Genomic DNA, 20,063 nt, shown 5'->3' with positions numbered 1-20,063 from the left:
TTGAAAAATAAGAGTAATGAAAATATTCATTTCCTAGGAATGATCTGAGGGCTAAAGAAGACAGTACTCCTGTTTAATGCTTAGAAATAGTTGACAGGCATGTAGTAAGCACTCAAGAAATATTGACTGTGGTCATGATCCTCATCATTACTACTTCTCCTAGCACTATTATTCCTGGGAGAGGAGAGTTCTTCATTTCCATCTGCTGTAAGAGATAACTTTAAACAGCTGGCTTGCTCTTAAATTACTTAAATTTCTCTACTTAATTTAAGAATATGGCCCCAAACTAGCTGTAGGTTTGATTATGGATACCAGTGTTTCCCCTCCCTGATATATTTTTTTTTCAGAAAATGAATTGTTGGCCACATTGGATATTACATTAACAAGCATTAAAATACAATTTTTTCAACACCAGAGTAAAAGCAAACCCTTTATGGAATGACTATTTTTTTCTAGCCATATTTGACTTTCTAATAGCATGTAAGTTTTGACTATAACTTATAGCACATTCAGGACATAAATGCTGAAGTTGTCATCTGTACCCTTTTAAGCTCAACTTGTATATATTATGCAGACAAACCTCACTGTTTTGGGAACCAGCCACTGGTGAATGGCTTCTGAAAGAAATCCAGAATAAGCAAGTTATTGACCTGACTCCAGAAAAGAAGTGGGGTGAGGGGGGAATGTGGGCTACTTCAGGTTTTATTTTGATATGTCCCCTGAGTCTAATACAATACATTTTGTATTGCTTTGACAAATAGTTTAGGCAGGTTTTAAACCACACTGAGTTTCTTTCCACCACCAGTGTTGGCGTTTCAACACCATGAATTTTCTTTTACCATCAGCAAAGCTAGTTCAACTTTGGGCTTGAAATCTTAAGATCTTAGATTCTAACTTTTAAGGTGTGAGTGTATCCCTATCAGATGCAGAGGTCATTTTCTGCAGTGCCCCAAGGTAGGAAGATTATTCATATCCTGTCTGGCACACTGCTTGCTCCAAGTAGTCTTCAGTGAAGAGAGCCAAATGCATTACCTTTGAAAGGAATAGGTTAGTGAAAAAATGTAAACATTACTCAAGAATGAAAATAACATTTGAACAAATAATCTATTTTCCTTTCCCCTGATTTAAGACAGTGTCTGCTACAGGCCAAAGTATGTGGTTGAAGAAGTTTCATCAAACCCATTGTTTGGTCTCATGGAACTCAATGTGTCCCCCTTTTTAAACAAAATTCAGTGTGCCCAGTTGGTGTGCAGAGCCCTAAGTGAAGTTGTTCACCAATTCACAGTATTTCTGTTTCAAGAAATGCTTCCTTCCCCAAGCCTCAGAATTCTTTTCCTCATTTTGGCTAGACATCTGAACTCTTCCCAGAGTTCCCAAGACCTAGAATTACAGATAAGTGCTTTCTAACCAGTCTGCCCCCTTGCTGTCTCCCCACATGCCTGTGGGCATTTCTGAATGGAGAAATTTTCTTATGCTCTCTTCATGTCTCCTGCTCACACCTTTGATGAGTCAGTACATTCATGAAAATAAAGGAGTCTAGGAGACCTACTATGTGCCAGGAGTTTCTGATGCAAAATTCTCTGCTCCCATAGGGCTGGTGCTATATCTTCCCCCCTCCATGTGTACATGGAGACTTTGAGTTCACACAGTTATCTAGTGCAGGATTCTGAATCCCCACCTTGAGTGATCCAAATCTCAGAGCTATGTCTTTATTTAGTTTTGTTTTTGGGTTTAAATCACGACACCTTCTCTAATGACAAAAGGACTCGATTATAGGTAAAAGCATTCTGAGAGGCAACCCCCAGGTGTTCCAGCTTGTTTCATCAACTCAGGACCAGGTTCACCCCCACAAAGCCACCAAGGAGTCATCCTGCTACCTTGCACTTACAGAACCAAAGAAAGACCTCGGTGTAGTTTTCTCGATAGAACTGAGTGTATATGTGAAATAAAGGAAATGGTGTGTACTGGGGATCTACACTGAGAAAATATGGCAGATAACAATTCTTCTGTATTCCTCTAGTAATTAATTCAAGTCATTAAGAAAATGGCCCAACGTTTGCTTTCTCTGTGGTTCTGGGAACGGTTTCTCATAGGCTCCAGTTTTTGCCTTCTCCAAATGGTTGATTTGGTAATTTTCTTATTTTCAGAAAACTGGTTGTATATTCTAAGCAACCTCTTCCTGACTGAATTGAAGGCAATGCGAGAGACTGGATGTCTGCCCACCCAGTTCCTCCCAAAATGCTTCCTTTAAGCATTTGAGTCACAGTCGCCACTGGAGAATACTTCATACCAAGCTCGAAATCGTGTTTAGGAGGCTTTCAGTGGTGGTTTAGAGTAATTACCATGAGGGCTTTGGTAGAAGCCTTTATCCACAAAACTATTTAAATTATATAATTATATCCCCTACCTCATTCTTCCTTCCTTTCCCTGGATTTGTCTTTCTCTGCTGCACATCCCTGCCCCAGTGCCGAAACCCAGTCTGGACACAGATCTGACACTTCTCTGCCTTTGTTCCCTGAGTGAGAGTAGATGCCTCACGGACTTATTTGCCTCATGGAACCTATCATAATCCCAAATCCCAGGCCTCTCCTAAGGGGCCAAGAGCAATTTCCCCAGTGCTACAACTTCTTCCTCTTACCTGCTTCCATTTTGTGAACCTTGACCTTTTCCAGATGGCATGATCCTTTGGGAGATTGGACTATTTTCTCAATTAGTGCTGTACATCTACCCTGGCTTTGGAAGACCCAATCTGAGTATCAGCAAAGCATGGTTTTTTTTTTTGTTTTGTTTTTGTTTTTGTTTTTTTCTGTTTTGTCTCTTTCCCTCTCTCCATTATCTTTAACAACACATATTAATTAAATGCACTTCTTTTGGCTTTTTTCCCACTCAGCCATTTTGGGGGGATCTCTCTGATCATGTGGTTTCAATGACTTCACCTTCTGTCTGCCCCTACCCATTTTGGAAAAATTGTTCTATATTGGTTTGGTTCTGTATGCATATGCTTTTAGACATTGTATTCCAGTTTAGGAATTTAGAGACACCAGAGGTCTTTGATCAAAAACTATATCAAAAAGAGCTAGCAATCCTGACTGGGTTGCATACTAAATGAACCAATTGTAGATGAACATAGTTTATTTCTACTCTTAAGTGTATTTTCTTTTATCACTTCCTGGAGTAGCTAGAAGAGCCATTGATAATATGCATTGTGTAGGAGTATATGGAATGTAAAGTATTTCATTGAATCACTAATACATTGTAGAAAAATAAGTTATACCCAGTGGTTTATCCAGGTTGTTATCGTGGGAGTCATAACTCACTTTTTAAGAACGTGTCAACATTGTCCATACTTGATATGGTCACAGTATATTATTAGGAATGTTCTTGGAATGTTCGGTTAATTCGTAATTTTAGGGTGTGAACATTTGGAGAGTATAAAAGTAGAAAAATAATGAAACATTTGGCTGTAAATTTGTAAATACTTGATTTCTTTAAATGATGATGAAGCGGGGCCACAAACCACCAAAATAGCTGATAAAACGTGTTAATTTAAGATTCATGTATATATCTATGTCCTCTTATTTGACATTTTAGATTAGCTTATAGTAGGGTTTAAAAGGCAAATACTTAGCAAACTAAGGTAAATTATCCCCCATCCTACTTTCCAAAGTAAATGATATTTCTCTGCTTTAAGAATTGACTTGATGATGTTCTATCCCAAGAATATGCCAGCAAGACTAGCCCTGTGTGTTTTCTCTCATCATCAATTATTTTAAATCAATATATTTTTATTTGATTATCTGTTCAAAAAAAATATACAAAAAGAGAGAAGAAACTCCACATAAGTTTGTAACTGTCGAAGGAGTTCTCTCAGTTTGGAGGCAGAAATTAAGAGATAAAGAAAAATAGCGGGTAGTTTTATGAATATTTCTTCTACCATGTGCCAAGCGCTGTGTGCTATAAGAGAAAAGATAATACTCTCATTCTCAGAACTGAAGGGCAGACAGTTTCCCAGAGTTTTTGTTTTGTTTTGTTTTGGTTTTGGTTTTGGTTTTTTTTTGGTATTAGGGATTAAACCCGGGAACACTTTGCTACTAAGCTACATCCCCAGGCCTTTTCACTTTTTTTATCTTGAAACTTAGAATCACTAAGTTGCTGAGACTGTCCTTGAATTTACAGTCTCCTGCCTCAGCCTCCTAGTCATTGGGATTACAAATGTGCACCACTATCCCAGCCAGATATTTTTTATATAATCAAAGAATTAGCTGGTAGAGTTGAATGTTAGCAGTCAAAAGTCAGGTTGACGTAAAATTGGGAGATTTCACAGGAAAACGTTAAGATGATTCAGTACACTCCCTGGGTTATACCAGTGTTACGCAGCAGTCCACAGTGTGCCGATGTTTCTTCATTATGGGTCGGTGCCTCTTTTGGGCTTTCTTGGATGTTGGCTTTATGCCAAAAGAGCAGGGCACTTTCTTCACAAGTAAAGGAGTCAAAACATTTTATCACTGCAGTCACTCTAAATAACAGATGTTCCCCCAATCTCACTAATGATAAAACCTCCATTCAAGAAGTTAGGTAACCTGTCTGAAGAAAGAGCCAGCAAGTATCAGCAAGGATGCAACTCAAGCCTCTTTGATACCATATTAATACTCTCAAGAGTGAATCAGATGAAAAGACAAATCATAAGGAGTAAGACATGAAATCAACTTATTCATAATGCTTTTTTTGTTTTGTTTTGGTTTGGTTTTTGTTTGTTTTGTTTTATTTTTTGTTTTGTTTTGTTTTGTTTTTTGGTACCAGGCATTGAACTTAGGGTCACTAAACCACTGAACCATATTCTATCCTTTTTTATATCTTATTTAGAGACAGGATCTTACTGAGTTGCTTAGGGCCTCACTAAGTTGCTGAGGCTGGCTTTGAACTCCCAATACTCCTGCCTCAGCCTCCGAAGCTGCTGGGATTAAAGGTGTGCACCACTGTGCGCAGCTCAAATTGCTTTTTCATGTAATATGTGATATAACCTTTTCTAGAAGGCTGAGCCTGTGTGGCTGCCTAATCGAATCTAAGAGGGGTTAAGAATTCTTGTGATCTTTAGTTAGTGGTTGAAAATGCTTCTTATTTCTTATTCAATTTTTCCATTAAGGAATTTTTCAAAGTAAAGCATATAATTTTCCCTCTTCAAGGTAGATGAAAATATTTGATTACCTTATCTTTACCTTGGACTCTACATCCACCTGAAGTTGAAGAGAACTTTGAGTTCTGAGCCATAGGATATGTTTTGGCTTCTGGAACTTGGTTCTTTACAGTATAGCATCATTTTGTATCCAATATTATCAGGGCCCAACAAGTATCATGTGTGCCTCAAATGTTAGCCTCCACTTTCTCACAGCCCACTTTTATATGGCTGCACATTTGTACATTCTGGACAGAAAATGCTTTCTCTGTATTGGTTCGTCATCTGTCTGCATGCACTCATGAGTTCTGAAGAGTAGCTGGGGCCTCCAGACAGTTACCTTGTTTCAGGTGAATCCATCTTGGTTCAGCAAGATTTCTGTAAGAGTTTCTAACAGTTTACTGCATTTTGCCCTTTCTAAGGAACAATGTGGAAAATTATGGTGCTAATATTAAGTGGGAAATACAGACTTCGTAAACTTAACTACCTACTCACAAAGGTGAAAGTTGTATATCTTTCAAAAGTGATTCAACATTAGCCCTGATTTTATGCTCATTCACTTAATTCCTAAAGGAAAGAACAAACCCAGGAACAACAAAAGTGCCTTAGTTCAGTCTAGCTGCTATAACAAAACTACCATAGACTGGGCAGCTTTAAACAAGAAACATTTATGTCACACAGTTTTGGAAGCTGGAAAGTCTGACATCATGATATCAGCAGATTTGGTGTCTCTAATGAACCTGCCTCCTGGTTCATAGAGCCTTGTGTTTTTCACATGATGGAACGGGAAGGGAGCCCTCCAGGATCTCTTTTCTAAAGACATGAATCCCATTCATGAGGTCTCCATTCCTTGATGTAGTCACCTCCCAAAGGCCCTGCCTCCTAATGTTATCACACTATTAATATATGAATTTTGGGGGGACATCAAACATTCATCCCATAACAAATAAATCCATTATTAAATAATGCCTTTAAAAGTCTAAGTGCAATTTCCAGAGTGTGTGTGTGTGTGTGTGTGTGTGTGTGTGTGTGTGTATTTTTTTTTCTTCTTGGGAATAGAAAACTTCTTGTAATATAAGTTTATCACCTTACCTGCACCCACTTAGTAGATGGCTAGGGATAAATACAAATGCCAGGTGCTTATTTGTTATTTGGACCCAAACACCAAAATATACTTTGAATAAATAAATATAGGTAAGCTTTTTTCCTTTTAACTTTTTTATTTGGGGTCACCCTTGCTGATGGCCATCCTCTGGAATATATATGAGCAATCACACATTATCAGCTGTCACTGCAAGTAAGTAACTGTGGCCCCAGAGCAAGGTGTGAGAGGCACTACCATTAGGCAATGTGTGTCGGACTCTGCTCGCTAACCTTTCTTTGCTCTGTCTCTGCTGTCTGAGCTCTTGGCTAACTGTCTTCAAGTTGAAGGCCATGGGCTTTTCCTTCCCTTTCCTTAGGGACACTTCCACATTCTCCACTAGGGTGTTCCTTGGATTTATTCCTAAGTAAAAATATCTTTCCTGTAAACCTCTGAAAGGAATCAGGAAAGAAACAAAGGGACTAGACACTGGAAAAGAGTGAAAAGAGACTTTTTTCTTTCTTTCTTTTTTTTTTTTTTTTTTTTGGCAGGTGCTTTTCTGCAACATTACATTTTGGGCCATCAAAAACATAGTTCTTAGGTGGCCTAACATGTTCTTTGCACATCTGGCCTCTGGGTTCTTTAGACTGTTCCAAGCGGAGTTTTGCCAAAGTGAAAATGACAACTTGTGTACTATGATACTTTTCAAACAAATCAGGGCTTCCGATGTAGTTCAGTCTAAAACTGTGTCGGGTTTCATTGTCTAAGGCGCTCTCTGTGATTTTTATCAAGGGTTTCCTTGTTGGAGGTCATGTAAAAGTAATGAAAAGATTACGATAAGGCTTCCAGTCTCTGATTTCCTAAAGATAGCTGTTGTGTTATATTATTTTATTGGAGGGTGTTCTGTGAACATGTTAACTGTTTGCCAGGCATGTTTCTTATGAATCCAGTAGATGATCTTTACTTCTTGGTCAAGTGTTATACCACCTGGATTGATCACTGAGTTGCTAGTCTACGAGTTCATCCTACTATACTCATTAGATAATTTTTATTATTTGAGGGAGAATTAGATGTTGAGGCCACGCTGGATCCTAATTACCTCTGTGCTCCATGTCCTCTATAAAAAGAAAAGCACAGTAACGTTTCCTTTATTCTAACCCAGAGTGTCCAAGATTATACAAGAGTTTGACAAGCAGCCGAAAACCATCCTCAGAGTAGTCACAGGAGAAAGCCAATTGAACTTCCCACAAGGTGTTCTGCCGTCACTGATAAATGAGGTCATTCTTTTTATTATCTCTTCATCAGGGCCTCATCCCAAACAGAAGGTAGCGATACAAACAGACAAGCTACCACACATCATGCCATGTTATAAAAGCAGAAATGAAGTATTTGGAGAATCCAGAGATGGAAGTCTTCTCAGTCACCCCTAGGACTCTGGGAAATAGAGTCAAGGGAATGATTCTTGGCTTATTTATTCATTAATTTTAAAATAAGAAAATCGTGATCTTGTTTGTAGGCTTAAAGACCTTGGAAAAAAAAAATAGGGCCCATGGGGAGAATGAGGATGAGCAGAATAGGGCAAGGAAAGGAGCTAGATTGTTGTTCCAAATCCAGCTCCAGACTTCAGGGGAAGGGGAAGTTTAAGGGAAGAAAATTGAAGGAATTTTATTCTTGCATCAGTGTGTGAATGTTCTCGGTGAGGGAGGTAGACATTTGCTGAGTGACAAGGGCCAAACTTGTAATCAGGAGAGAAGAAAAGGCCTGGAGTAGCCTGCCCCCTCTCTCAAAAGGGCCTTTTCCTTTCTGTGCTATCAAGAATGAGGGGAGAAGCCCTGTTGATTGCACTGAAACTGAAACAGGCAAGACAGGAAAGCTTGGTGGGAGGTTTGTACTGGGAATGCCTTGCTGGGTAGGGTGCTAGGCACAGGGAGAGTGAACTTGAGTGGACTAGAAAGACCCCAGTTGCTGGTGCACACAAATCCCACCTCACCTATGGCTCCTCCTTTATCTGTCTGGCCACCTTCACTCTGGCCTGACCCGTTTCCTACTTGTCCCCCACCAACTGCCTTTACTTCAGAAGGCCTCTCTGATACTCCTTCATATTCAGCCCACAAATAAAAACATGCAGAACAAGAGAATACAGGCCTTGGATCGTGTTGTGTTCTGTGGTCTTTGATCCTCTTTCTGATTTAGCTTCTTAATTATGTATCTTCACTTTCACAAGTCACTAAGTTTAAATATTTAAACATTTCCCCCTTCAGTAGCCAAAGAGAAAAACAAAGCAGAAGCTAATACCGTAATAAATTTATCTGGAGCTACAGGAGATATGAGCTTCAATGCAATATGGCCATAAAGTATGACTCCCAGGCTTAGGGGAGAAGCAATCGACTTTCATAAATAAAAGAATTTTAAAATACTCCCAGCAGTAAATAAGGATAAAACATAACTTGTAACTTGCAGCACACAGCCAAGAGCAGAGCTACTTATAAAACTGTAAACTAAAATAGGAACATGTTTGCAGCTCTGTCCTTGCTGTTACCTTCACCCTAGGAAGGCTGACAGAAGAGAGGGCTGTGGGAAGGTATCCACTCCCCTCCTGAAATGTTACCTCTCTTTGTCTCCTGACACCTCTTGATTTGTTGAAGATCTGTGATAGTCACCAAGGAAACCCAGGGGTACTGATGCCACAAATAAGAGAGTTTGCAATGAATTTTAAAGTGTGAGAGAATGCCTGAGAAAGGGGGGAGAATGGGGAAGGCAGGACCCACAGGTGGATCTTAATGAGGACAGTTCACAGTGCTGGGTCCACTTGACTTGCTTTTTGCAGCTGATCTTTAAAGAAACTTAAAGTTCTCCCAGAGTCCTTCTCAGGTTTCATTTCAGGTTGTCAGCTCAGAAGTCACTCAGGCAATAACTTAAAACAAAACAAAACAAATTACAGAAGCAGTTTAGTGAGCAATGCCTGTGTTTGAAAGACTGTTGAAGTAATAGATTATTTGTTCCTTAGAAAATTAGGGAATAGGGCTGGAGAGGTGGCTCAGTTGGTGGAGCACTGCCCTAGCATGCAGAAAGTTCTAGGTTCAGCCTGCAGCACCATAATAAATAATTAAATAAATTGTAAAAAAAAAAAAAAAGAAAAGAAAGAAAGAAAAAAGGAAGAAAAGAAAATTAGAGAACAAGAAAAAGAAGATACATATTCATTCACTACCTCCCTTCCTCTCCCCCCCAACCCTACCCCTCCCGCCTATAATCAGAAGTGATAATAAAGGGGAAATGGAATGCTTACAGTGGAATGAAACCATTATTTATCAGTTCTCTCATTCAATAACTATGTATTTCCTGACCACATGTAATTACAGGTACTATTTGTTGCAGGGAGGCAGGTTAGTCCTGATCTCTCTCCTCAAAGGACGCAGGGTTTTGCTAGCAAAGGCTGAGTTACATGGATTGACCTGGGAGCTCTGTACATAGGGCAGGCTTCTGGCATTGAGGGAGAGGGAAATGCAAGAGGCACCATGGCAGAGGGTGCTGTGAAGGACCCTAGGTGGGCTTAGAGTGTAGGAAATGGTAAGAACCATTTTAAGGAGCTTTCAGGTCATCTCAGCAGCAGCAAGAAGTTCTGGAAAGATTGTAGAGCAAGAAGAGACACGATTTGTGTTTTAGATTTGTGTGAGAGCTCTATAGGTGGAAATAAAAAAAAAAAGATGAAAGTCAAATGAGGAGGGAAACAATTGAAGAAATGGTGTGGGCATTCCATTGTATGACTTGCTCTGCCTGGTACTTCCAAAGTATGGTTTCTTTTTCCTAGAGAAAGACAAGCTAGCACAAAAATTTAATTCTGAATTTAATTGCAGTTGAATTTTGATTAGGGAACTAAGATATAGGGCTGTCTCATCTTCTTCAACTGCAAAAGGGAGATAAATAGCACCTATGCACAGGCTAAAACTAAGTGTGGACTTAAATGTATACATATAGCCCTTAAAACTGTGACCAGTATAAGCCAGGCACCATAGCACATGCCTGTAATCCCAGTGGCTCAGGAGACTGAATAGGAGGATGGCAATTTCAAGGCCAGCCTCAGCAACTTAGGCCTTAAGCAAGTTAGCGAGACCCTGTTTCAAAATTTAAAAAATTAAAAACAGACTGTGGAAGAGCCTCAGTGGTTAAGTGCCACCAGATTCAATCCTTGATACCAAAAAAAAAAAAAAAAAAGTGCCTGGCGTAAAGCACATAGTAAGTATTTTATGTCAGTTCATTGACTTCCTTGTTTGTTCATTTACTCAACACAATATTGTTTTTAAAACAATCTAGGGTAGTATGCTATAAATTGTCATCAGTAAATTCTGCTTAAAGAACTTCGCGGGTATTTTTCACCTCCTTCTCTTAAATCCTCTTGGGCCAAACATTTCCAGCAGGAAATAGAGGTAAGGCCTGTAAATTAAAACAGCCCCCAATGTAAAGTGTGAACAGAAAATTTCTGGAAGAATTCTATCTGGTGGTCCTTTGTGTCACTGTAGGTAATGGGGACTGGGGGAGAGGGGAGGGTAGCCGTGAAGCTGTTGAGTGAAGTTTCAGTGTCGGGAAAGTGAGGCAGTCTCATTTTACAGTACAATGTGGTCTATTATTTTGATAAACAGATTCTGAAATTCCAGAACATAGTGTGAACCACATTTGAATACATTTACAGAAACACCTCCGAAAATCCCCCATATAAAATTTTAATTACCTATGTCTTCACCTCCCTCTTTGTGAATTAACTGTGAAATGACTATGCAACACCCTTAAATTGGAACATTAATTATACAAGCTATCAATATAATAAAAATTATGATGTGAGGGTATTATATTTTTATCATACCTGTATTTTATTATATAAATATATATTTTGTTTAATATTTATAACTCAAGACGTAGCCCTCAGAACAATGGTCTAATAGGTTCATACACACTGAGGTTCACACACTGGGATGGAATTTGTTAGCAGAGTTTTGTTCCTTGTGTTTCCCTGTGCAGGGACAGTGTTGTGTTTCTTCACAATGTTAGGGCTCATTGAAACAGGAAGTTGACTCCATTAAGTTACAGGAAGTCTATAGGATTTGGGGAGGAAAACTAAATATCTTGAAACTATTTCCCTCTGAAGAGCTGGGAAAGCAATTCTAGACAGAGAAAACAAATGCATCCCTTCTGTAGGGTTGAAGCAAACAAAGCTTTTCTTGACAGTGAAGGTTTTCATTGTGTTTAAAAGTGAAGTCTTCATTGGTGGGAGGGTTTCTTTTATTTGATCCATCAAGATTACCAAACCAAACTGGGCACACACAACAGCACACACCTGCAACCCCAGTAATTTGGAAGGCTGAGACAGAAGGATGGCAAGTTAGAGGCCAGCCTTGGCAACTTAGGGTAGCCCTAAGCAACTTAACAAGACCCTATCTCAAAAAAAAAAAAAAAATTAAAAAGGGCTAGGGATGTGGCTTGGTAGTTAAGCACCCTTGGGTTCAATCCCTGATCCAAAAAAAAAAAAAAAAAGATTACCAAGCCACATGTCACCATCTCTAGCTAAAATACAGTATCACAAAATTATGATTAAAGTTGTAGAAGCCAATTCATGAAGTGGCAAGAGATTACAAATCCTGCATTTCCTCCTCAAGGTTTCTGTGAATTAAATTTCAATAGCGTTGAGTACCTTTGAGAGAATACCCATAAATTATTGAAATTGTATTCCCCAACTTTTCCCCTTGGTTCATGGCAAAGCAATTTTGACTAGTTCATAAATTAGAACAGTGGTTGGGTTTTTAACAAGATAATTTACTGAAATATTCTTGCCGTATTGTGATTGTGTGGTTAGAATAATGAGCCAAAGACTGCAGAGTCAGCCAAGGAATGGGTAACCTGCGGTCCCAGCCCAGCCCTGCTGCCAGCAGATGTGCGACTTCCGTGGAGTTTGTCAGATAACCTTTGTCCAATCTCTTCTAAGGGGCTATTGTGAGACCCAAATGAGTGAAAGTTTGCAAAAGCAATTTGAAAGATAAAAAACACTAAAGATAACTAAATGTAGTTACCAAACATCCTGAAGGCATGTGAGTAGAATAAACGGAGTAAATGTTGATGGGCTTTGTGTTTAATATTCCAGGCAACCAGGGAAACCCTCAGTCGGCACTGTAATACCCTTGGGGATGCTCTTCGGAAAGAGAACGATTTTGCTCTTATAATTGATGGGAAGACCCTCAAGTATGCCTTAACCTTCGGAGTCCGGCAGTATTTCCTGGATCTAGCTTTGTCGTGCAAAGCTGTCATTTGCTGCAGGTAAATTCTCAGTGTTGTCAGATTTCAATAAAATCAACTTTTATCTTTTGATCAAGTTTTTGATCTTTAAAAGTTCCTTGAAGTTATCCTACTCAGAATCTGTAAATGTGAGGTTACCCAATTCATTCACTCAAGACCTGAGGTTCACACACTGGGATGGAATTTGTCAGCAGAGCTTTTGAATGTGAGCCCCAACAATCATCAATAAGAACTATTCATAATTTGAATCCACAGTTTTCTTGCTGTTATTTGTACTTAAAATTGGTTATTGGGGCTAGGGATGCAGCTAGTGGTAGACTGAGCGTTTTAATGCACAAGGCTATCACTTTAATCCCAGCACACACATTTGGGGAAAAAAAAAAGATTATTTACCTGCATTTCCATCTTGGGTTATTTCTATTAGGCTTCTGTTTTCTACACTTAAATCTTTGATCCTACTGCCAGAATTTGTTTTGGGGGAATAGCAGGATGGGAGGTATAAACTGGGTTATTTTCCAAATAGCCGAGCATCTTTCTGAGGCTCATTACTGACTCTATGGTCCCTTGCCTGCTAATTTATAATATTGCCTATATACTAAATTTAAATCTTCTTTGAGTTATCCTGTTCTAATCCATAAAATTAGTGTAACTAAAATCTGAAATATGCTCATGACAATGCCCCATCTCCTCCCTTCTAATCACCATGAAACCCAAGGATTTTCCTCTTTGTCGTCCACTTATTGAATCTTACCCACTGGGCAGACTAGGCTCAGAGTAGTGCTTTTTCAAATCACTTTATCGCCTTGAGAGACAAGGTGTTAGTAGACTTCCAAAGAAATTTTTCAGAATCTGTGTATTTTACATTATCTTTAAAACTGTCATTTGCTTTTGTTATTTTTTTAAAAAAAGTTATAATCACTAATAAAGTGTTATGCTTTTAAAAATTTGGGGAAGGGGGACAGTTCTGGGTTTAGTCACTTAAATATCCTGTATATGATTTTATCTCTGTACTTATAATTCATACCTTGTAGATATTCCTAAATTTCAATTGAAATATACTTCCTGAAATAGAATTTAAAGCATACTTAATAAGTATCCTATGTAAGCATCACTTCAACTTATAAACTTAGGTCATATTCAGAGAAGTAAGAGCTGCCTATTATTCCCAGAAATCTATTTTAGCCATAGAATCTATTTTTCATCTCTTTGGCATATATTAATAAATAATGTTATTATAAAGCTTTTGGAAAATAGACTGTGCAGATGTTTAATGTTAGTAACAATTAGGTTCTTTGCCTAATCATGAAGAAAGAGTTGGAAATGGTTTTGACTCTCATTTTTACTTGGGTAGCCTCATGCTTTTTAAAATCTGCTTTTACAGTGACTTTTCTTGGTTCCTTGCTAATATCTTGACAAGGTCTTGCTCACATTTGGCTCTGACACCCTTCCATCAGGATAATTTTGTGCCAGATTTGGTCACTTAATCATTTTCACTAATGGGTTCATAAGGATCAAGAAAAGATTGCTCAAAAGCACGAGTGTTAGCCTAGGGGCTTCGACTTGGAAACAGAACACAGAACAGAAGACAGGGCTATGCAAATAAAGTGGCCAGTTTCCTTAAGAGGGCATCCACGTGTGCCTGCTGTGTGCTGGGCACAGATGCTGTGCTTACAAAGACGAGTAAGACTCGCTACCTGCTGTCCTTCTTGCATCTGACGTTTTGTTTTAAGCAGAGTCACAACGGGTTTGAAAGATGTGGGAGGCCAGTTTTCGTAACGCAATCTTTGCAGCTGAGCTTCATTTTTAAAGCGTTGCTTAACACAGTACCTCCCACCATTCTTCAAAAAGTTGAACCACAAAATTAAACAATAGCAGAGGGAGGGAAAAACTAGAAAGCAGAGTCAAGGGAGAAGAAATATGTTCTGTGCTTGTGAAATTCCCTCCCAAGATCCTTGTCCTGTATGCTCACAAGTCACAGGATCTCAGGGCTCCTCCAGGCCCAAGGGACCCTGGGAGGGACTCACACACACTCTGCCATACACGTGCAGCTCAGCTCTGAAACTGAGCTTATAAAGATGTGTGTGGCCCCTTCCTCCCTTGGTTCTGTTTTATGCATGTTTGAGGACCATGAAGGTCCCTATGCAGACACTGAGTTTTATTTCAGGGTTGTGTTTTATTTTTTTTTTTTTCCTTTAAGTAAAATATCTTTCCTCAGCATTTTTTTTTCTTTTTTTCTAATTACCTTCATGCTCTCTTTTCCCATAAGGACTATGGTTCAGCTTCCGGCCTGGCTTTGAGAATTGGCCTAAGCCTCTAATTACATCAGTGCCACTGCTGGATTTATGTGTGTGCACCTTCTTGGCCTGGTGCCTCTTGACATTTAAACTATTGGCACAGACCATCTTCTTGTCATTTCACTCTCCGACCTCCAAGTGCAATTTCCATGATAATGCCTCTGTCACGCGAGGGGAATAGGTGGGCAAGTCTGTGTATCATTCTTGGCGATTAAACCCCAGTGTCAGTTCTCATTTCTCAGATGATTGCAATCTTCCAGCCTCAGGAAATTCTCCATTTTACTCCATTAGATAGACGCTCCAGATAAATACCGAGTATTATTTCAAAATACAGTACGGTACTGTTTCCCAAATTTGTCTGTGTTCATGCTGGCTTTCTGGGCTTTTCCCTCAAATTGAAGCTGCTTTCCATTCTACTGCCTGTCAATCTACACACAAGAAGATAATTCAGAACCAGACCTTCTGCCGTCTTCTTTCTAGCCACAGCCAGAGTGGAAGCAGCAGGAAGAGACTTCCTGTAATGGATAATAGTCTCTCCATGTTCCTCCCATCTCCAGGATTACATCAGCCACTTTCCTCCCTGACATTATCAGCATCCAGGGCAGAAGGCAGTTTTGAGTGTTTGCCTCATTGACACAGTTATACGGATGAGCGTTTGCCCTTGGGCTTCCCTCTGGACGGAAAGAAGCCAGTTGCGCTCCATTGGTAGTCATCACCCCCTCTCACCACCATTTTCTGAAGGGAATATCCTGAGACAAGACTAATCCCTCCCCGGGCCCCCAAATCGTTCAGGGCTTTGGAGTCCTGGTTTTGGTTTACACAATGTAGGTTGCATGTTATACCTCAAATATGTTCGGTGAAGCATGTCAGACCCAAGAAGTAGAATGTGATCTGTTTTTATCAGTGTTCACAAACGCTGTGTGGCTGGTCTTTTCACCGTGGTGTTCATTTCCCTGGGTAACCTGAGCTATTTCCTGGGAAGCAAGCACTCACTTTTCAGGTAGTTTCTGATACATGTTTCTGGTTATAGCATCAGCATTTTAGGGATGCTTCCTCCCTCTTACTCCCATTCTATTTTTCTTTTTAGGAGAGAAAGAGAGAGAATTTTTTTTAATATTTATTTTTTAGTTCTCGGCGGACACAACATCTTTGTATGTGGTGCTGAGGATCAAACCCGGGCCGCACACATGCCAGGCGAGCGCGCTACCGCTTGAGCCACATCCCCAGCCCCTTACTCCCATTCTTTTAGGGTACTTTCCTTCTACTTCCCTGGTCAATCCCACTGATTCTTATTTGTGTGATCACTGATACTCTGGAAGAATATTTGTTTCTTCCTCCAGGAGAAACACACATGCACACAAATAGGTGAGCTCACATGCACCATTTTAGGGGCTTCACAGAACCCCTTAAACTCCTTAGACAAGAAGAGAAAGGAAAAAACTCGCTATCGGACTCATGCAGATTTGTGGACTTAGCTGAAATGAACAGCTGTCTCAGAGTTCTAGATAAATAATTCCTGATCTCGGTCACCAGTGCCTTATGACTTGAGGCCTTCTAGTTTGTATAGTTGATATCATGGCATTTTGACTGGAGATTCAGGAAATGCTTGTTCTGACTCTCCCTCTCTGGCACTCTGGACACCTACCTAATGGAACCTCACTGGCCTTCGTTTCATGACCTGTGAAATGAAGAGATTAGAACTTAGCCATGATAACAGTCCTCCTGGGGACCTAGACGTATGAGCAGATAAGAGTGAAGCTATTCTGATACGGAAAGGCGGGAAACACACACACACACACACACACACAGACCCTTCCTGGGGCGTTCCATCCCAGCTTGAAAGCATCTGGGTCAGAGGACCTCCCATCGCCCTTGCAGTTTCTGGATGAACTCTCCTCCCGTTGGCCACTCTGCCGGGAATAGCCTTTCTACTGCTTAGATCAGCCGAATCCCAGGGAGCAGCTGCTCTGCCTCTTTTACTGTTCCCTCCAGCAGACTGGGAATGTTGCAGTGAACTGTTGCTGTGTGTTAAATAGCGTGTGGTTTCTGAGGTCCTCATCAGTTCACGTAACCCAGCCTTTCAAAGAATTTTACATTTTTTCTGTAGTTGTCAGTTTAGTTTAAACATATTTTGAAACTTATGTTCTGTGACAGTTGGTTGAAAATTGGCTTAGAGCCTCCAGCTTTTAGACTGTCTAGTAATCACCGTTCTTCTACATAATTTATGTACTCATGTCTTCTGAAAAGCAGAAGTTAAATTGGAGTCAGCATTTTTCCCTACTTGCAACATCCCTAATCAAAGTTAAACCCCTCTTTTAGGCCATTTTCCCCGTAGTGCTTAAAAAAAAACACTTGACTTCATTGAGCATCGTCACTTGGGAGTGGCATCCCAGGCCAAAACCTTTCACCTAACTCTGATCAAAGGTTCTCCAAGAAGAGGTCTGAAGGGACACTTTGGATATTTTCTGTCATAGCACGAGTCCATTTAATAAAGGGTCAAAGGCAGATCGACTTCTTGAATCCCTTGGGATTGTCTTTAGCTTTCAAACCTTCTCTAAACAAATGTCCTATTTAAAAGGTAGTCATAAAGCACAAATGAAGCTAATAAATGCTCTACAGACATTCCTGTAAGGAAAAGAAAATTGTGAGCACCATTGGATGCCAAGCAGATGTTTGGCTTTGAAAAGACAAACTGTTAATGAATGTCAACGTTATATTTGCTTCCAAGAAAATATGAATATATGTTGGAAATGGTGAGGGAATAATTCCTTTCATGTAAGTATGGCTAAAAGAGGACACGGCGAATAAATTTTATAACTTACAAAAATGCCCACATTTTTATTTAACATAATCATCGGCTCACCCCTGTCCATCTCATTTGTTTGTCTGTCTGGTAATGTTAAAGGAACTGCATGTCTGTCTGACAGCCTAGTAGCCAGTGCTGATGTGCTACAACAAAAAGTCCATTTTTGACAGTAAAATATCTACAAATATATGAGAAATGTAAATGCTAGTGAACCACCATAATTCAACATTGTATAGTTTTAGATGTGGTTTTTTAAGCCACCATCACCTGAACACACACACACACACACACACCTTAACACAATTGCAGATTATATAATTCTGGCAGAGTTCCCTTGTACTGAGAAGCACATAGGCGTAATTGCACAAAAAGTGAATTTTCACCCAGTGCACACACTTCTCACCCAAACATGACCTATACCCCAGAAGCACTTTCATGCTTTCTTTAGTTATTGGCCTTGACGGGTAACTGCTATTTTGATATCCATCACCATCCTTCATAAATCATATCTCATTCAGTTGATGCTTTTTCTGTTTCATATTTTACTAACTTTGAATATGCATGTGTATCTCCCACAACTACATTCAAATCCTTGATGAATTTTTTTTCCACAGCAATTTTAAATGCAGAAATCTAGCTTTTCACCAAATACTTCCCTAAAGCTTTGCATAAATCAATAAACTAGGGCTCTAATATAGTCTTCAAATACAAATCTGCCTAACACATTGCTTACAGTTCTCCTTCCGTTATGATTTGCTAAAGACATGATATGTGAAACAGGTGGCATACCTCTGACCCATTGGCCTATTGATCCTATTGTTTGGGAAAGGGAAGCAGAGTTAGTTTGGTGTAACTGGTTCTACATGGACCCAGGATGATTTCCAGTGACACTTTCATTTTATTAAATCAGTGTGGACCATACTAGGGTTCCAGGTTTCAAGACCAGGCCAGAGAGTAGGCTTGGCTTTTCCAGAAACTATTGGGCAGAGAGAAAGGAGACAGTAGTCCAGGGAAAAGATGATTTTGAAAAACAACAGATGTGCTTCCAAGGAGAGAGACAGAAAGACAAGAAATGGTTGTAGAACAGGCTTTTAGTTGAGGCACGAATGTTCCAAGTAGCATTCTCAATGAGAAAGGGAATATTGGATGGAGTGGGCCAACGTTTTCTAAAAAGACCTGGATAGTAAATATTTTAGGCTTTGCCTGCTGTACAGTCTCTATCACATTGTGACATTGAATTGTTGCCTCAACTCTGTGGGTAGAGTAAGAACACAACTCCAGGCAATATGTACTGTAGGTAATATGTAAATGAATGAGTGTGGCTTCCGTGCACTTTGAAGAATAAAAACAGACTGCTGTCTAGATTCAGCCCGGAGACATTCATCTGCCCAACCCTGGAACAGAGTGTCTGTGGCTCTTGAGTGGCCATGGAAGGAGTTGATTCTGACCAAATTTTCCTAAAATCCTGATGGAGTTACCCAAGCCTTCCTGGTTTCCCCAGGGAGAGAGATTTCCAGGCTATTCCTTCTCTTTACTCAAAAACGGAGGCATTTGCCCATCTTGCCTCACCTGACTTGTGTCCCTTTCTCCATGATTCCTCAAAGATGACTGATTTTCTATGGTACCAGTCTGGTGGTCCTGTGGAATTTCTTTCTCTGTGCTTTTGGTCCAAAAAAAAACCCTTAAAATATGGATATTTCCAGAAGTCTGTTTTAAAAATGAGATGTCAGTAGATAATTTACATCTCACAGCAAGAGAGAGATGGGGAGCTTAGGGCCTCGGAAGCATCTGATCCTGCTCTGCAGTGCAGCATCTTGCCGCTGTTCTGGGAGTGGGGAGGGCGGGGAAGGGGCTGCCAGCAAGGGGTTAGAGGACATGCCAGCAAGGGAACCAGGCAGGAAGATCTGCATACTAGTCTCTTCCCCAAGCAGTAGCCCTCTTAGAATATTGAACTAAAGAATATCAATTCCTTGATTTTTATATATTATGGTTTGCCCTTTATCCCCATTTTAGGAAGCATTCTGAAGGATTTAGCATGTTACCATCTGTTATGGTTAGATACAAGGTGTCCCCCAAAAGCTCATGTGGCAATGCCAGAACATTCAGAGGTGAAGTGATGAACCTGTGAGAGCTGTAACCTGAACAGTGGATTAATCAATTTGGTGGATTAATCATTTGAACGTCCTGCTGGATGATAACTGTAGGCCGGTGGAATGTGGCTGGAGGAGGTAGGTCAGATTGCCATGCCTTTGGGGCTTATATTTTATCCCTAGTTCCCACAGTCCCCCCCCAGCCCCCCGCTTCCCAGCTGCCATAAGCTGAGCCGCTTTCCTCCAGCACACCTTCCCACCTGGAGATTCCGTCTCACCCAGAGCAACAGAGTCAGCTAGCCATGGACTAAGACCTCTGAACCATGAGCCCTAATTA

At 40.1% G+C, this 20,063-nt stretch overlaps 1 protein-coding gene across 4 annotated transcripts in view; it reads left to right on the top strand.

Moving 5' to 3' along the window:
* Atp8a1 (ATPase phospholipid transporting 8A1) overlaps nt 1-20,063 on the top strand; it is a 213,943-nt gene that overhangs the window by 134,343 nt on the left and 59,537 nt on the right. For all 4 annotated transcript variants that reach the window (XM_040292494.2, XM_005319953.4, XM_005319955.4 and 1 more), the window contains one exon: nt 12,385-12,557. In XM_040292494.2, coding sequence (XP_040148428.2) covers nt 12,385-12,557 — 173 coding nt within the window. The remainder of the gene's footprint in view (nt 1-12,384; nt 12,558-20,063) is intronic.

This window comes from Ictidomys tridecemlineatus, chromosome 9 (assembly GCF_052094955.1).
Source record: "Ictidomys tridecemlineatus isolate mIctTri1 chromosome 9, mIctTri1.hap1, whole genome shotgun sequence".
NCBI classification, from domain to species: Eukaryota; Metazoa; Chordata; class Mammalia; order Rodentia; family Sciuridae; genus Ictidomys; species Ictidomys tridecemlineatus.
Note: the sequence above shows the minus strand (reverse complement) of the source record. Positions and strands in the feature narration are given on the sequence as shown.